The 19861-nt window shown below is 33.3% G+C and overlaps 1 protein-coding gene across 1 annotated transcript; it reads right to left on the minus strand.

Moving 5' to 3' along the window:
• Positions 1 to 12696: 12696 nt before the first annotated feature.
• LOC100167291 lies at positions 12697 to 18810 on the minus strand. Its single transcript, XM_001950167.5, has 3 exons — positions 18160 to 18810; positions 15126 to 15787; positions 12697 to 14661 (listed from the first exon to the last, which is right to left on the minus strand). The coding sequence occupies exons 1-3, from the start codon at positions 18278 to 18280 to the stop codon at positions 14518 to 14520; spliced, it is 927 nt and encodes a 308-aa protein (XP_001950202.1). The 5' UTR covers positions 18281 to 18810; the 3' UTR covers positions 12697 to 14517.
• Positions 18811 to 19861: the final 1051 nt, after the last annotated feature.

Genomic DNA, 19861 nt, shown 5'->3' on the forward strand with positions numbered 1-19861 from the left:
CTGCAGAATATACGCACACAAATTGTCCTTATGTATAAAAAAATCGCTTTACAAGTAAGTATTAGTAAGTGCTTAATTGCGTTGTAAGTTTGATGGAAGCGTAATATTGCACAGTTGTGCAATTTTAAAATTAATATTAATTAACGATAAACCATATTATTTAAACAAACTAAATGCATTTATATTTTTACGAGTCGAACCGACGACGACCTATGTGCGTGATAACCGTGGCGTATAATATATTATATCATCGAGATCTGTGGGGTGGTTTTTTTGATCTCGGGGGTGGACGCGCGTCTCAAACACCGTTTGATGGGTGGCTGAAAGTTCGGGTGAGAATAAAGAGCAGGCGTCGACGCAAACGTTTGCGCTGATGCTCACAACAATGACGACGCGATAAAATGTATAAAAGTATAAAATAATAATATAATGGGCTTTTGACGAACGCGACAGAAAGAAGAGTTGAGAAACCGAAAACTTCATTTTTCATATCGACTCCGTCGGAGATAATAATAATATTATAATGCTCTCGGCATCGAGCCCGAGACATTGTATTATATTATACAGAATGATTCGCGAAGCACGCGCGCCACCATTTTTCCATATTTTAATAGTGAAATCATTGAATTCTGATTTTTGGAATTTTTAAATATATACGCTCCAATTATACTCGCAGTTTCCTCTGGTGGTTAGGGGTTTTCTGTTTTTAAACCCTCCTTTTTTACTGTAAATTATTCAGTGGATATTTTTTTTTTTTAATTATGATACCTACCTACTAATTTAAAATTTGAATGAGTAGTTTCTCAATAAATTATTAAATTGTTTATACCAACAATAATTATCATTAAAAATCATCTTATAAAATTATCAAATATATCTGGTATGGGATCTATAGTGTTTATCATTGTACTTGAACCACTTTTAGAAATTATTAATTACTACATTGCAATTTTCCTCTCACCTTAACCTCCGTAACTTTGTCTTCTGAATCCACCGGCATGGACCTATTATCCTTATGGCTTAACAACTAACCGCAACAGCACTATTGAGGGAAAATAGGGGATGAGTATATGCTTGGTGAATCGCCCCGTATACATATTATACTGCTGTGAACGAGTGGCGCGAAATCCGTTTGTCGGAGTTTATTTTTAAAGCCGTTTTCGTTATACTTAAATAATATAATATCAAACATATACATAACATTATTATTATTATTATACGAAACGAACTGTGCGCGACTGTCGCGGGTACACAGCGCCGCCGATGATTTACGACTTACATACTTACACATTATCGTTTGTACGCGCGAGCACGTCGACAGAGACTTTGTACAATAGTAAGTTTTCCGCTTCATTTGTACACGTCGCCGCGGTGGTGTATCATTATAGAAGTAACTCTGGCACCAAGTCTGTGGGGGTAGGTTTATTATTATTACTATTATATGAAATATATAATATCATGATGCAAGTTATTGTATATAATATGTACAACACTGTATAACAAAAAACTCAAATTTATTTCGTGTTTCTCTCTATAAAACCAGTTATACTTCCACCTAGTTTTTCCCCAGATCTCTGTCTTTGCGAACTGCAAAGGATACACTGGTACAAGTATAACTGTGGGAAGGGGGGTTATTATTATATTAAAATAAGCCACGGCGTATTGGGGAGGTGTCATTGGTTGTATTTTGTAATATAAACCTATGCATTTTGTTGTTATTGACAAATAAATGAATAAACAATACATAATAATAATAATAATAATAATAATAAAAATATGGTCACACCTTATACACTCACGAACATCTAATGAACAGAAAGGAACAACGAAAATGCACCAAATGCAACACCACAACTATAGTTAAACACCTGTTAACCAAATGTCTCTTGACAAAAGACTGGAGGGATAGATTGATTCTCCCCTACAACTATGTGAAATACTATAGCACCCAACACAGAGACGGTATCGATTCTTCTTCAACTCCTCAAGAGACGAACCTGATCCAGAAAATATGACATATACAACACATGAATTATATCACATATTCACATATAATTAAATTAACATATTATAAACCTTTCATGTATCGTGCTTAACATTTTTTTTATAAATTATAAAATGTAATTTGCCTCTTTCTGAAACGCCAATAACCTTAGCAGTTGTGGCCAAATAAAAAAATAAATAAATAAAAATACACATTAGCTTACAAATATACATGCAGCAGATAGCATACACAATAATCATTGATCTTTAGTTTAAACCATAATATATTGTTTGTAGTCAAATTTTCTATTTCAAAGTTTTCTTTTCGAACGATTCAACTACATTTGACTTCACTCTCTTTCACAACATTTTATACGTGACGTGGCGTAGAACTCTACAAACCACGGTACGAATGTGTGTGTGTGGTGTGTGTGTGTGGGGGGGGGGGGGGTGTTATTAAAATAAAATACACATTCTTATTTATACATTATACTGAAATATATTATGCCGGTGGATATTATAGAAGACACGATAATTATTATTGTGTGAATTGTTATAAAATATTTTAAGGTGTAGTTTCAGTTCAATTGTCTTTTTCAACGTTCTGTTTGCAGACGATTTATTCGCACTAATTATTGATAACATAAAAACGCTAAACAAATTCAATATTTTACACGCCTTAATAAATTGAAGGCCGGGGAACACTTCATGAGAATTTAAAAAAAATCTCAATTGTGCAGTAACGACCGGTCTTATTATTTCACATAGATTTACTACACCGTTCCTGTTATTATAATATTATTTTGTAGCTAATGATATCCTAGCTATTAATTATTAAACGTTCGATTTATTACACCTATAATGATGAGGAATGGAGAGTGGGGAAATTGTAAGAAAGGTTAAATTACGGCGCAAAAAATAAATGTCCATTTCGGTCGCGAAAAATTCACACTATCTAAATACCTAATTAAGCACTAATTTTTGGTAAAATAAAAATACAAAAAAATCGAAATTTTACACGTTTTAAGCCAGAGAACGTTTCATGCGAATTTTAAACAATTCTCAATTGTCCAGTAACGACTGGTTAGTGGTTTCTATATTATTATTTCGCATAGGTCTACACCGTTTCTGTTATAATATAATTTGGTGTATAATGATATCCGCGTGACTAATTATAAATATTCGGTTTTTAAAACGCAATTCATATGTCGCCCGCTAATATTATGTTGCAGATAATAGTTGAGGGCGTAATTACGTTACCGTTCATTGTTTATGCTAGTGTTTGGGAACCGTAAAAAAAAACCTATAATGACGAAACGTGCCAAAACGTGAGATCCGGCGAGAAGGAAATAAACGGAATTATTTAATCGTTGCCAAGTCGTGTCGGACATGATATGCTTTACATACAAACGACTTAACATGTTTATAAAGAGACGTTCCGTGACCATCATTATCGTACACCTGTGTACCTATATAATATGTATTATGTATGTAGGGTGATTATAATTGAACACGCTCATTTCCACCTTTAATTACGACTAATTTAATTCGATAGGTAATTGATTTTTGGAACTTAGAAGCATACACTCAAACCGTTATATGAATTTCCCACAGATATATACTAATACTAGATAGCCGTCTTCGAATACACCACCACAAAATAAGCTGAAACGACGCCATATGCAAAGAAGACAACTTGATAAACAAACGTTATCAATATTAGACTATTATCAATATAATATCATATTCATTATAATAGTAAATTAGTCTATGTGATAATTACTGTCTCAAATTTTTTAAATGACTATTTTTAAGATATTTATTATTTTTACAAACAATTAAAAAAAAAAAAATGATTCAGGGGATAATCCCCGCCCTAACCATGTCTCTGCCTGCCATAACCGATCACATATTATACCAACTCATCTGCAATAGTGTAATATTATATCGATTGCATAATGACAAAAAATGTATGACAATTCCTAATAATAGATTCGTAATAATTATTCTTTAGTTCTACCATGCACTTTAAAATCAATTCGTTTTTATCTAAAATTCAAAAATATTAGTTCTTCTTTACATTTTATAGTACCTAATAAAATATATTATTTTGTTTAACGCATATTATATATTTATTTACCTCGTTATTTATTGCTACCTGGTATATTAAACAGTGAAACATTCCCTAACGGACACCTCTAAGTAGTGGATACCTCCGAAAATCAGACAAAATTTTAGTGACCTAGAAGGGTTTGTTTTAGATAAGTTTCCATGTATTATATTGTATAATATTATTAGCCTCATTGTGAAGATCATGTAAAAAACTTAACCTAGTTGGTGGCTTTTTCTTAAATTAAAATACCTACTAAATTTATTTTATGTTTTAATTGTATAGAAATAATAATACCTACTAATAAATGGTAATTTAGAAAGTTCAAAAATGTCAACTACACGTACAGAATTTTTAAAAATTCTGAAATTCAAAAGTACTTTTGTTGGAATTTAAATAGTTTGAACGTTTTGCATTTTATAATATCAACTGTTCCGACAGTGTTTTGACTGATGAATATTTGCCTCATTATTAAGACGTTTAATTTGAGGTGCCACATGGTAATTTTTTTGGTAAAAAACTATTTACCTGTAAAAAAATAATTGGTAAATTTACCGAGCTTACATCTCTAGAAATAATTATATCTGCGACTTTTCTGACTTATTATACTGTAGGTACCTACAAGTCCGTTTGTACATAATATTATACAATATTATGAACATACATTTTAGGCGCCGTCGGTTATTAAAATATTATAGGTAATTACAACATTCAAGGGCAAATCATATACCTATATTGTATTACAACCAAACAGGTAAGTACCTCCAAATTCGAAATAATTGCCAAAACGTTTTCGTGTACCCATATATAATAATAAAAAATATCATAAACACTGTACAGAGGTAGGTATCTTGTTGTGTCAATACATCATAATTATTATAATACGATGTACGTGTACACAGACGCGTATTACGTCAAGCGTGCAGCAGACGATTATAACAGTCGGTAGGTATAGATGGGTGGTTACATAGGTTACCTATAGACGTTTACGTATATATAGCTTTGGAAAATTGCAGACGACCATCATCGGCACCCGAGACGATTACACCGCTTCCGGTGTAGGTACATAATAATATTATAATACCTGCGACGAACGATTATTATTAAATTTGCATAATTTTGGTTATAACACAACCGAAAAACAATTTTAAAACCGTTTAAGGACCGCGAGTACTCGTATGTACATACATAATACTGTACATGGCTTATCGGTTCGTAGAACACGATTCGTATATTATTATGACGATGATTATATTTTATATATATATTTAGGCACATACCTATATACTTGTTGGTTTATAATTGCGACGAAAATATTAATAATTATTGTTATTATAATATTATTATTATTAGGTAAATACATATATATTGAAAAACGGTTTGGAGTAAAAAATAATAATAAATATTTAGCCGTCTGGTCTTGTACTATGACGTGTGTTCATCGCGGTGTCAGGCGAGAGGAACCCAAGGTTTACGTTAAGTGTTCCCCTCCTTCAGTCACCTTCTCCTCCACCACTCACCCTTTTCCTCCTCGAATCGATTTGACTTTGAAGACGGGAGTATATTTTTATACGGCGAAAAGTTTAAACTATTGCGTCGACGTATAATCAAAATTTAAAAAAAAAAAACAATAACAAATCATCAGATGAACTAAGAGCAGATTTAATGACAGCTGGAAAACAAGAATTTCTCTAAATGTGTGCACTACATAGTTCCTCCAATAAATCGTTCATCTGTACCAATGTTTTTATCAAACTGTTTATTATTATTTGTAATTTTGATTTATTAATTTTGAAGACGGTGAAGGGTGTTTTTAATTTCATATGAGAATCGAAAAACTTGAAATCGGTTAAGCTTATAAAAATGTCCATGGTGTATACATATATAATATATATCTACTAGGTCCTAGGCTATGGTAAACATCATAGAGTATTGAACAAAATAAAGGTCCATGTCCCCAGCACCGCTTAGAGTAAATTCCAAGAAATTATTGAGTACAAACGAAGTGATTTTCAGCACAAACCGTCACAAATGGAGCACGAACGAAAGCTCTACAGGTTTGAAAGCTCGAAATTTCAATTGGGTGGTGCCACGGTTAGACTGCACTGACCTACAAAAAAAAGTATTTCATCAATAAGCTAAAGTTTATATCAGCAACGTATCGTGAATGTATATTATATATATATATGTGTGTATAGTGGAAACTACGTGAGTTCCATGGGGTGCTAATGACCGCACGAGGGTGGAAAACACTTCACACGGCACGTCCAAACTTTAAAAAGCAGTTATAGATAAAAAAATTACATGTGTTTCGATACGTTTGTAGTTGCGTACTTATAGAACTAGGCAAGTGATTATATTATATAATATGCGAATATTATACATCAGTAATCCTTATGTATAATAATGCCCTATGATTTTTGTTAACACTACCTATACCAACCTAAGAATTTGTTATCCCGAAAAGTACAAGGGTCTTTGAAAATGTTTTTTTTTATAGAATTTTAATACATTACGCATAACGACGGCAAAAGAATAAAAATATGGATTTTACGCTATTATTTTTATCGTAATCACTCCTTGAGTTTAATACAACTATATAACACGCTATTAATTTCATATTCATAATCAGAACAATTTTATTAAGATTGTGATGTGTACAAAATCGATAGAGTACAGTACCTAGTTAATTATAGTTGTAAGAAGTATTTAAAGTTTATGTAAGCCGAGTAGTGCTCCACAATTTTTCGGGTCACCACTGAACCATCACTCCACTCCGCTTATCTAAACTTTAATAGTACAGTATAGTACATATTATATAATTAGTTGTTTATGAGTTGTAAGTGACCAATTAACCTGAATACTCTTCTTGGACAACTATATAGTGAAAACGATCAAATTCGACCTATACCCCCTCCCTCTCACACCATAATAACTGTTTAAGTATACGATAAGTAATTATTCGTGATCGCTGGCTGAGGGTGGCTTACCGGGGCTTATCAATCACCAAACAATTTTTTTAAGTAACTATCCTTAATAAGTATGTGTAATGTGTATGGATTTTTTTTTAAGACAAAATATACTTATAAAAAATCAATACTGAATAATATTTTATGTCCCACAATTTAATCTTAGAACTATGTCTTCTATACCTATTAAGTACAAATAAAATCAGACATACCTACACGACTAGTAACTAACAGACTTACTAGAGTTTTTTCCCCCCGTAAGAATATCTTGGGGGTAAGATTTGCCTGTTACACCGGTACTTATACTTCCTATATCCAACACTGATGACGAACTATATAGTTTCGTTTATCGTATTGCTATATACGCCTGTAGGTCACCGGTAAAGTAAAATATATATTTATATTATTTACATTTTATTTCAATATCAGTTAAACATATTGTCAGTGTAACTGTCCAATATTATTGACATCAAAATCCTTCCAAGCATAATACCCTGTTTGGTACCTACTGTAATACGTCTGTCACTGATACACCGTAGCTCGTAGGCATCTGCAGAGATATACACCGTTTTAATAGTTACCATATACCACGTAACAGTAATATAGTATACAACGTTTATCGCGGTAGACAAAGAATAAAAATAAATTTGAAAAATATTGCAAAAATGTTGTCATCGGCTGCGGGGATCGAACCATGGACGTTTATTACCTGTTGATTAAAATCCAATAGTTTCGCGTAAAACAGATTAAGTAGCAATTTTTTTTCGAAAATTTACTGAACAAGAAATGTGAAAAAGAGATGTGGGCCCCTAATCTAACTCTCCAGCGGCACTTACACCTCCTACTACAGTTGGCTTCGGAGGGTTCAGCTTTCGGAGAGTTTATTTAGTTTCAACGCATTCTATATCGACGACGCCATCAGACGTACAAGTGTTTTAGCTATTTTCTGTAGTATTTAAATACACGACTTGTTTGTTCTCGTGGTAACGAATTGAAAGAAAACGATTAACTGTGAAAATTATATATTGTGTCTAACCGGGATCATACGGTAAAATCTCGATTGTTCGCACGGATTAGGGTGGCATGGCAACCGCCAAATATGTGAATTCAGCGGTGAAACCGTAAAATACAAATTTCGAAAACAAAAATTGTATTAATATATTATTTTTAAAAAAGGTATTATGTAATAGGTATTAAATTGTGTTCAAATAAAATTAAATAAACGCACGAATTTTTATTCAAACATTCGTATATAATTATCGTTGAGCAGTTCCTTCTTTTTATTCAAGAAATCATTAAACGATAATATTTGTCATTTACAATACAAAAATTGTATTAGTTAATATTTATCTTAACTTATTCCTAAAAAGAATAAAAACTTTGTTGCTTTGTTATATTTTACCTTGCATTCTTAATGCATTATCCTATACCATAATCTGTACTGTACGTCTTATACACTTAAGGCGTTGATACATACATAAATAAATAAAATATATATAATAAACCATGTGTGTCTGCAAAAACAGGGTCCACTCTATAACTTATAGTTACTTAATATATTATTCAGCGGCCTGCTCTATATTATTTAAATTCTGTTTGCAGTATATGTAGACTAACGTCTGTCGGATCATAAATTAATTAATTTCTATAACTTACAATAATTGTTTAATTCTTGCATTTTGCGCATGCGCGCAACAACTTAGATTTTATGTGTACCCCGTTTTTGTGGACACACGGTATTATACAACATATTTTGCATTTATTTTTTGACAAATACTTTTATAGGTATTGTAAATAAACAGTATTTTTAGTCCCGTAGTAAGAACATACAGTTCTGCGGAAGACCCCGGATAATCATATAAGTACGAGAGGATGACCGAGAGTTCACTCTTTAAAATTACCGTTGAAACTTGACGTTTTCACCAAATATTCGTTTTAGCATTTAATAGATATATAAGAAATAATTTTCGAAATAATAGTTTTTATTCGATTATGATGTAACAATGTTGATTTGATAAAAATAACTTGAAAATTAAATGCAAGATTGCTCGGAAGTTTTTCTCTCCACTTTCAAAAAAAATATCAAAAATACATAACCACAGTTTTCATTAAAATCGTTAAATAATATTACTTTCTTATACCTACTGATTATATTTTACAGTGGTATATATTGTGACTGCAACCTTTACATCCACTATAATTTATAAACATGAATTGCGTATTATTATAGCCAGACCTGTTGGATGATTATACCGTCACACATTTATATTGTCTTATTATTTAATTTATTAATTATTCCTTTAATGTAAATGTGAACTTATATGCTTTTGGATTAACCCATGTTGTGTGCTTTCATAAATGTTTTAATTTTTGTATAAAAAACTAATGGCAGAGATTCAACCAAATTATAAGTACAAACCGATTAATTTAACCATCGGGAGCGATTTCAGTACAAGAGGGTCAACTACTTACCAAAAATGGAAGGTAAATGAAAAGAACGATATTTTTTGAATCTGGAAGCAATTCGAGTATGCCCAAGAGTATACACTATCTTGACGTCATTAAATTAAATATTTTTATCTGTGTAATTACCCGTTATATATTCAGTGTCGAGAGTAGTAGATAACAATTAATAATAATTATATGTTATCTAAAGTTATTTAAATTTTAAATGAGATGTAGACAGCAATATTACGTTAAAAAACAAACAACTTATCCAAAAGAAAGGACATCTATTATTTTTACCAAATACAAATTGTAAGGTATGCACCAAGTACAAACTAATTCCGTTCAAACCTCAATTCATGCCGATCTCGTCTTGGAGGATACCCGTTTGGTGTGCCGCTATGACATCAAATACATTCATGAAATCCAAACTTTTCAATCCGTCACCAATTCGAATAATATAACGTGATCATCGCCCTACTTACGTTTCAAATCTCATATTTCATTCAGACATAAACTTTACTTCCGAATATTATGCTTCCTTATCCAACCAAAAATGTCTTAACCGCCTCTGCAGTAGTTTCCATCGAAATCCAGCACATGTTAAAAATCTGTAATCAACAATATTGTCCACGGAATTTCTCCCAGGCGTCTTAACCGCCACTGTTGTAAATGCGGAGAACTTAAATTTCATCGGCAAAACATAATAAAAAATGAATGCATATCCATACAAACAGAAAAAACGATGTTGTTCCAAAAAGTGTCACTACTGCTGAATGACTTATTTTACTTATCTACAACGCTTCTTTTATTTTCAATTATAATTATTCCAAATTGTTATTTTTTTTTAAGTAAATTTTTTTTAAATAAATTAGATCTTAATAAATGTTTAAAAAATATTTTATGATTAATGAATTCAAATTTTTAGTTTAAGTGTGCTGAAATATTGAAACATTTTTTGACACGACTCTAAATCATTTATTCCGTATGGTACCAATTTTATACCTATCTCTGATTGATGAACGTCGACGTTTTGATTTATTTACTAGCTATAACAGCTAGCCTGCAAGCCATAACGTTTAACCTAAGTGACATACGAACCGTGCCATTAGCACGTGGCTTGGCACAAATGTATCGGAACGTCACGATTTTATGTTAATTTCTTATCGGTTTAAGTAAATGGTAAGTTTTTTAATTTTTATTCTGACCCATACCTTACTCGATGGCAATTTAAATTGTATTCTTGTACTTACTACAGAGTACAGACTATCGTCATGAGACAACCAACATTATATTATAATCCGTACGGTTATATATACTTATCCAGACAACTCTCACTGCATATTATTTTTCGTATTAAGACTCCGTAAGTGAGTACCTATACGACGACGTCATTTTCACTTCCTACCGAAAATCGACGACGTGAACCGATAGATGGCGCCTTTTGACACTGTTGTTGCGGTTCGTTCTCAAACACGGCAAATCATTGCGACTTTTTGCGGCCTTGCACAAATATTATTGTAGGCTTGTGATTTACGAGTTTCTTCACGCGTATTGATAAATTATGAAGTGTAATAACGTGCACTACGAGTATAGAAAATAATATTTTAAAATTATATAATAGACAGATACTCGTGGCTGCATGTACCCAAGTATAATAATATATCACTGCATAGAACAGCGGTATAATAGTAGCCATATCATTCGTTTTCAACTCGGTTAATTTTTATATTTACCACGTCATTTACGCTCACCACAGTCCAATCAAAGTCGATTTTTTTTCAGTGCCGTCTCCAGCGCTTTTTTTTTCCAAACAAAACCTGAGAAGAAATCACGAGTCGTGATATTATGACGGTTTCTTCGCTATACGCCTAAACTGTTCGGCGCATACATATATAATATATTATCAGGTACCCACCGTTATGTACCAATTTAGTATTCGTAGACTACAAGGAACTCGACCATCAGGACGGCGAAAACCAAACGATAAACCGTTTCCGGCGAAATAACAATAATAATAATATGATATTTTATAGTATACGATTTTTGTTTATTTTTCTTCAATAATAATAATAATACAATGCATACATATAATGGGTACATGTTATAATATAGGATCCGTTCGAACAACGATAGTTACATATTTTTATATGTGTACACAGTAATATTCTTATTATTATAAGACTAATGTATACTCTTTTATTTATGCTTAACGAACAGCATTTATCATATTATAATTTTATTTTGGTCGGCCCACGAGAGAAGTAACCCGTGTCCCGACCAAATCGCATCCGAATCCGCGCATCTCCACGTATTTGACATACAGTGAAAGGCACTAAGTGGGAGAATTCCGCCAGTCAGCATGCGGGAAACGGATTACTTCTCTCGTGGGCCGGAGCATGGTATATTATAGTACCTATATTATGATACAAATGAAAGACGGCGGGAGCGAGACGCGGAGTGCACATTTGGTGCACATTTATATGCCGCGAAGTAAATTATGTCATATAGGTATATAAAGTACGATTGATAGTAATATATAATATTTAAAAAAAAAAAAATAGCTCTAAAACTATACATCGTTAAGGGATTAAAATGTGTTAATAATATACAATAATACAAGGTGGGGATAAAATATAGGTAGGTATCAGAGACCGCGGGGAGAGGAGTATAATATAATATATAATACAATTATTATTAGGTATATTAATAGGTATAATATTATTATAACAATATGGAGTTGGCATCATAAAGGTAAAACGCGTTTGCGTATATACTTACAATAATATTAATACTATACTGAAGACATGGCATCATAAGTATCTATTTGGGCAGTGTTCTTGTTTTGTTTTGTTTTTTTAAAATTAAGTATATTATTGTATTATTGTAAATACGAAAACAAATTATAATATATAACGTATAATGAATTGACATACACACATATAATTTTGCAACGATTGTTCAACGACTTTCTGTTTTTTTTTCTTTTAAATTTAAAATAAATATCTCCAAATGTTTGAATAAAAATGTTTGTGTATTTACATATAATATAATATTATTATGTTATAATAATTATGATAAAATAAATATTTAAAAAATCTAATTTCTACAGTAATAAAAATTTTGGATCACAAAACGCTTATCATCAATAGTCTTCCAATAATTTACCTTATATACTTAGGTTTTAAGTTTTTACAATTTTTTTTTTTTTTTAATCATTATGATTTAAACACTCTTGCGCGCCAAGTAGGTACATATTATCATAATAATTATTTTTGTTTTTATTTTGTGAATCGAAGAGAGAGATGACCATTTTAACAATATTTAACATCAACATCATTAAATCTAAAGTGTAATAATATTATCTAATAATTAATACTAAAATTAAACTAATCGCTAAGAACACTATCTACTTAAATACTACAAAAAGAGATCAGCCTACTAATAATAATAATAATTTTTAAAAAACAAAACCTTATCAATACCTACAATAATTTACAAATTACATAATATGTTATATATATTACGATTCGTTATAAGGAACCGTAGAAAACACAAGAAATGCCATAGATTTATTAGATAAATATATAATTCAATAGATAAAAAAAAAATAATGGCATTATCACAGAAATTGCTTTGATGGGCGAAACGAGGATCGTCGCCGGGAGGAAATTCGCAAAGAATGGTTTAAGCTCGAAGCATATGAAAGGCCCCGACGGCGTCCAAGTTTTATTTAACACCACAGAAATGCTTTTCAAAATAATAAAAAATGTAAAAAATAAGAAAACCCAAAAAATAAATAAATACATGCTATAAATATTATATTATATATAGGTAGTTATAATAACCTGATGCGCGCGCAACAAGCGTATTCTAATATATTAAGATTAATTTATTTACAAAGCGATCATAATATCGATATTTTTTTTTATGATTCCTCGACGCACAAAGTGTCAAAGTGTATGAATTATATTTTAATATTATATAGTCGTCGTTTTTGTATAGTGATGTATACATAATATATTATTATGTCAGAACTGGATCTCGACGTTCGCCAAAATATAATATAATATACCAGCTGGTATACTATACCACCTCATATTATGACCTATACCATAATTATATTAGTAGAACGAATAGAAACAAGAGAAAAAACGTCCACAGAGAATTCAATTTTTTTTCTTTAGCTGTTTGATGATGATAACCAAATTTACGGCGTCCACGACGGTGAACGGACGGAATTCAAAAACATAAATTATTAATAATAATGACGCGGCGCGAGTGTGTGGGTATATAAATAAAAAGATATAAACGCATATTTACAGTGAGCAAAAATATAAAAAAAAATTAATACAATATAGCATTTCGTACTAATTCAAAACCGCCGCGGCAGGGAAGACCCCGCCGCGGTGGTAATGCCGTTCTGAAGCTATAGTTTTAAAAAAACGAGATCAAAACGTGAACTGGTCTGGGACTGAAACCGCAGAATTCCATGTGAAACGACATAAAAATACAACAGATGAAGGATAGAAATAGAAATTAATTACAAAAAAAAAAAAAAAATAAAAAAAATAGATATATACTTATAATAAGATAATGTTGATGTTAAAAAAAAAATATTTAATAATAATAACCGACAAGAAGCTGGTACGCCCGAAAGCAGCAGCCGCTGCAGAGTAAGCCAACACGCGCGTTCAAGTCGATGACAATATCAAATAATAATAATAATAATAATAATAATAATAATCATAATGAACTAAAGTAAAGATATAGGTTATATTATTATAATATAGTATAAATTAATACTACATTTGGCTACGGTTACGATCATCTCACATTTTTGTAAATTGAGATCAACGGTCGATTTGATTAGCATTAAAATTAAAATTTGTTTTAGTCACTAAAAACCGTGACTGGAACCATGTTTTGGAGTCTTTTTATATAGGCGTGGAAAAAAATTGTTTTTTTTCTCTATCTCTCTCTCTCTCTAATTCTTAAAACAAAATTACATTATTGTTTGATGAACATTTTCCAGCCGATGATTACGAACATGGCTGTGAGTACGGACGATTCGATGTGCGATGGCTGAAGCAGCGACATGATTCGCCGTTTTACTTTTGAACTCTTATTCTCGAAAACCACCGGTTCTTCGTCCTGCAAACACATAGAATCGCAAACTGTTATAGATTAACCGGTCGTATAATAATATAGCTGTGATTGAAAAACAAAATATACACCTATAATATGTATCTGATGCGTGATTTAAATATATATACATGTAGACGGCAAATGTTTTGTTTTTCAATGGTTGTTTGGTATTTAAATCAACGGAAGCGCGTGCGCGCATGAATAGATAAAGCGATATTTCTTTTTCTCACGCCTCCTCCGACGGTTTAATATCAATAAATTAAAATGTAATATAACAGATAGGTTAAATTATATATTATAAAATATAATAAGTCGATTTTATAAATTAATATTATTTTCGACGGCCGCGAGTAAAAAAAATTCATCGTACTATCTATTATTATAATATATCGACGAAAAAAAATTGATACGGCCAACTTCGCAGCGGGTTAGATAATATTGTGGTATATTTCGGTAGATATGGTACTCACGTCGCGGTTGGTCCAGCGGATCGGATTGCCGTTCTCGTCCAGCTTGGCGATTGCGATCACCTTCAGCTTGCGCTCTTTGCCATAATAGCAGGTCGGGCACACGGCCACCTGCAGCTTGACGGCCCCGGCAATCTTGTCCTCGCCTTCGACCGCGGTTTGTTGCTGCGCCTGCAATTGCTGCTGCGGCGGTGGATTATCCGACTGCGGTGGACTATCCGACTGCAGGGAACTATCCGACTGCGGTGGACTAGCCGACTGCGATGGACCAGCCGACTGCAATGGACCAGCCGACTGCGATGGACCAGCCGAATGCGATGGACCAGCCAAATGCGATGGACCAGCCGAATGCGATGGACCAGCCGAATGCGATGGACCAGCCGAATGTGATGGACCAGCCAAATGCGATGGACCAGCCGAATGCGATGGACCAACCGAATGCGATGGACCAGCCGAATGCGATGGACCAGCCGACTGCGAGCACGACGCGACCAAGTCGGGCAGCAACGGTGGCTGTTCCTCGCTCCGTTGCTGTTCCTCGCGCATACGTCGGCGGTGCTCCGAACTTTGTCGTTGCTGTATCCAAGGACGGCGGCGCTCTTCCAACGGATCCGGCTGTGGGCTCAGATCATGGTAGTTTATGACAGAAGGTCTTGCCGAATTACCTACGAGAGACACAAAAAAAAAATAATAATAAATATTAAAGACAAAAATTACATTGACATAATATCCAAATAAATTTTTAGAACATAACGTGCGTGATGGTCATAATAATATTATATATTTTAACGAATAAATTCAAATTACCGTTCGTCACACAATTTTTAAAAGCAAAATTTCGCGTTGTTTGCACATCAATAAATAAAATAATCCGTATAATTCGATAATATTGTAATATTTTGTATAACTTAATATGTACAATCAAAATGCAATGGACTCATGTCCGCAATCACAAGCCAATAATTTAATTTATATATCTTATGTTCAATAGGTAAAAATGCCACGACGACAACGGTGGCGGCAATAATTATAACAATAATAAATCGTAAGACTTTGGGGAAAAAAAAACAATAAAGGACCGAGCGTGATAAGCGGCGCGTGGGCGAGCGGCGCGGTTTCGGCCTTGGAGGCACTTGTTGGCAAATTATCGTGTCTTTTGTCGCGCGAGCAAACAATAGGGGCCTCCGAATTTCGCAAAGAATATAATAGACGCCACACACGGTATATAGGTATCTATCTCGTATAATATTTTACTATTTTTACCTATTAGGAAAAAAATCACAACGATCGAAGCTATAGGTTATAACCTATAGGTATACCTACGTACCTAATATACCAACCCATAATAAAATAGTCGCGTGCACCGTACACAGGTATCTAGTTGAATATCGAAAGAGGTTTTTCGATTTTTTTTTTTTACATTTCCCAATTCAAATCAATTAGATAATACGTGCACAGATGTATTGTACGGGCACGCGCACGCAGACAAAAGAACAACGGTTCGGTTTTAAGGTGTCGCGCAATCGTATAGCAAATAAAATAATATGTATGTGTGTGCAAGTATTATACAAACAATAATATTGTAATTGTTATTAATTATTTTATAATGTTATACTTATTCACACGAAAATCGCGCGCTAACAGTTTGACGTAAAAATAAATAATTTATTACAGTCTATAACCAATACCCAAATACATGTCAAATTTATTTTTTATCCGATTAGCGAAAAACGTTTCGATAAAACCGACAATATAGGTAATAATATCTTATATAAATATAAAAATCTTGTAATAATATATTGTAAGTTTTTTTTTTTTAACCAATGACCGGTACGGTATCGCGCGCGTATTTATTTAAAATAATATAATATTAAGTTGGCGGAAAAACAAAATATATTGTCGCTTTAAGTTATTTGACGGCGTATTTTTCGCCTCTCTCGTGAAAAACTGGTCACTACATAGTATTATAATATTATATTAATGTACAAGTCGGTACGATCCATGCGTGGAAAAAAAAATATTTATATAATGCGAAAAAAAAAATAATATAAGACTTGTATATTATTATATTATACGTAGGTATATTATATAGGTATTATTGGGTCGTTCACACGCGCTGTATCTATATATTATTATCGTAGTAGACTCTATTATATTCGTACGAGATATTACTCCGGTATAAGCGAGTGGATACCGTAGAGTTGGTTGTATCGTGGTTTATCGGAGTATCGGACGCGTACCTGTTGTAGGCAGAGACGTCGGGTGGGTGACCTTATATATGTTACCGTGGTACATGCGACGGCTACGCGACAGGTCCGCACAAGTCGTACGTCACCCCGTGTTTCTGACCGGCCGACAAAATAATATAAGATGATATTTTTTTATATTATCATTATTATTTTATTAATTTCTATTTAATTTGCAATTTATTATTATGAATTTTTTTTTAAAAGGACTTGTACAATATTGTTTTATACCGTTAATATACGCATACATATATTAATATTATAATATACGTATTTACATAGCTAATATTATTATGTTATATAGAAATATTATATTATATTATTATTTAATTTTATACGGCGTTTTCGAATAAAAATTATGTACCACTGTACCAGAATACCGCGCGGAACAACGTACCGCTATCCTATTATTATATTATTATTGTCAAATCTCAAATATATTATTTTTCCTCATTTCGTAAAATCATGTGACAGCCGCGACGGTTTGCGTAACTTTTTATTTTATTAACACGTGGATATTTTTTTGTGCAATAAAGTTTTTCATCACGAAACACGTTGCGGTAAATTTTTTTACGAAATTAGCACAATTATTTATAACAAAAAAAAATTTTTATAATACGATAATTTTTTTTTTCGCGGCATTTTAATTTTTTTTTTTTAAAAACTTGCACAACTTATATAATTTATACTTTGAGACATATAAAAATATGAACACGTACAATTTACAACTATACCTAGGGTAAAGGACACTACTGGTACTATATGATAAATATTATAATATAAACACTCACCGATCATTACAGAGGGCAATTGCCTGAGCTGTACCATCAGTTGTATGAGCAGATCTTGGATTCGCAAATAATGACGCCTCATAACTTCAGGATCGGGTTCCATTCTGAACGGTACAGCCATGGTTGAAGTTTTTCGTTTTTTCTTCTTTTTTTTCTGGCGACAAATCGCAATCTTACGAGTGATTTTTTTTTTTTTTTTTAATATTCTTATCGTTTCGGAAAAGTTTTTCACAAAATCAAAATACGAACGCAAAATAATTTAAGTATAAACAAAACAAATCGCGGAAAACGCACTGTGCGAAAAATAGTCATGTGAACGCAAGAGTCAAAAAAATCAGTTAAGTCCGCGGCGGTGGCGGCGGCGAAGAAGAGTGCTCGGAGAGCGGTTCCGATTCACTCGACACCCGGAAGAGTTGCGCGTAGTCCAACGACTGAAGAGCGTTCGCCGGTCGGACAGACCCTTTCGCTCGGGTCCGTTTTGCGGCGGCGGCGGTGTATGCGCGTGCGCGCGTCCGGGCGACGGCTGTCGACGGGGCACGACGGGTACCGGCCGGCAAGTAGGCGCGCGCGTGCGGCGGCGATTGTCCGGACTACGGCGGCGGCGGCGGCGATAATAGTAATAATTATCTGTCGTGCTCGCTGGCGCTGCACATGCGGCGGCGGCGGTGTAGGTAGCGATACTGATCGGCCGCCGCCGCCGCCACCAAGCCGTGCGTGCGACGACCCGTACGGCGACGGCGCGCGTTTTTCGGCGGGACTGAGATCCCGCGCTTTTTTCGGGCCAATCGCCGTCTGGTTGGGCGGCGGCGGTGGTGAGAGGGCCGCCCCCGCCCCGAAAGACCCTGCACCCCGCCACCACACCGACCCACAGAACGGTCGTCGTACCTGTGGCGGCGGCGACGTCATTTTCCTTCTAGTGAAATAATATAATAACGTACAATATAATATTATTATTATTATGATGCATCCTTCGTCATCTATTTTTTTAGTGTTATAATGTTAACTATCAAATCATTCTAAACGCGTGAGTTTGTATAATAGGTGTAAGTATCATGGTAAAAGAGAAAACGCGTGCCAACAATCGGTAACCTATATGTCGTCATATTATTTGTATCTTTCCAGCCGACGGTAATGCGGTATACTCAGTACTTAAATTGGTTTTGGTTATTTCGCATCATATTGTATACAAATTATTATAAGTATATTCGGTTTAGATAGATAACTATAATGTATAAAGGTACGTTTCATAGGGCAGCGGTTCTCGTTCTTTTTATATCGAGTTCCAGCCACACTGTTTGAGAATATCATGTACCACTTGACCAAATAACAATTTTTTTTTGTTTATCAAAAATGTATACCTACGTTTTTTCACATGTGTGTAATTGTATTTTATTAGGAACTACAAAATTATGACAATATAAGCTTATACATAAATGCTGCTGCTGAATTGAATGCACTAAAAGAAAATTAAATATGTACAGTTATTATATTTATTTATGTTATTATAATATCTAAATAAACCAAATAATATTTAAGAGGATGTCCGCATGTGACAACCGCATATTGTGTTGTCTCCGTCTTACATACGCGTAACATACAAAATTTACGATCAGAAATTCACGTTTTATGTCGTTAGCTTAAAAATTAGAGTGAATCTATCTATTATGAAACTTGATGGAAAAAACATTATCTGTGTTCTGTT

The sequence above is a fragment of the Acyrthosiphon pisum genome, chromosome A2 (assembly GCF_005508785.2).
Source record: "Acyrthosiphon pisum isolate AL4f chromosome A2, pea_aphid_22Mar2018_4r6ur, whole genome shotgun sequence".
Classification (NCBI taxonomy): Eukaryota; Metazoa; Arthropoda; class Insecta; order Hemiptera; family Aphididae; genus Acyrthosiphon; species Acyrthosiphon pisum.

Excerpts from the sequence above, each read along its gene's own strand:
- LOC100167291 (XM_001950167.5), bottom strand. The coding sequence starts at position 18,280 with ATGGCTGTACCGTTCAGAATGGAACCCGATCCTGAAGTTATGAGGCGT. Across the intron at positions 15,788-18,159 it reads ATTGCCCTCTGTAATGATCG|GTAATTCGGCAAGACCTTCT; the intron begins GTGAGTGTTTAT and ends TGTCTCTCGTAG. Across the intron at positions 14,662-15,125 it reads TCCGCTGGACCAACCGCGAC|GACGAAGAACCGGTGGTTTT; the intron begins GTGAGTACCATA and ends ATGTGTTTGCAG.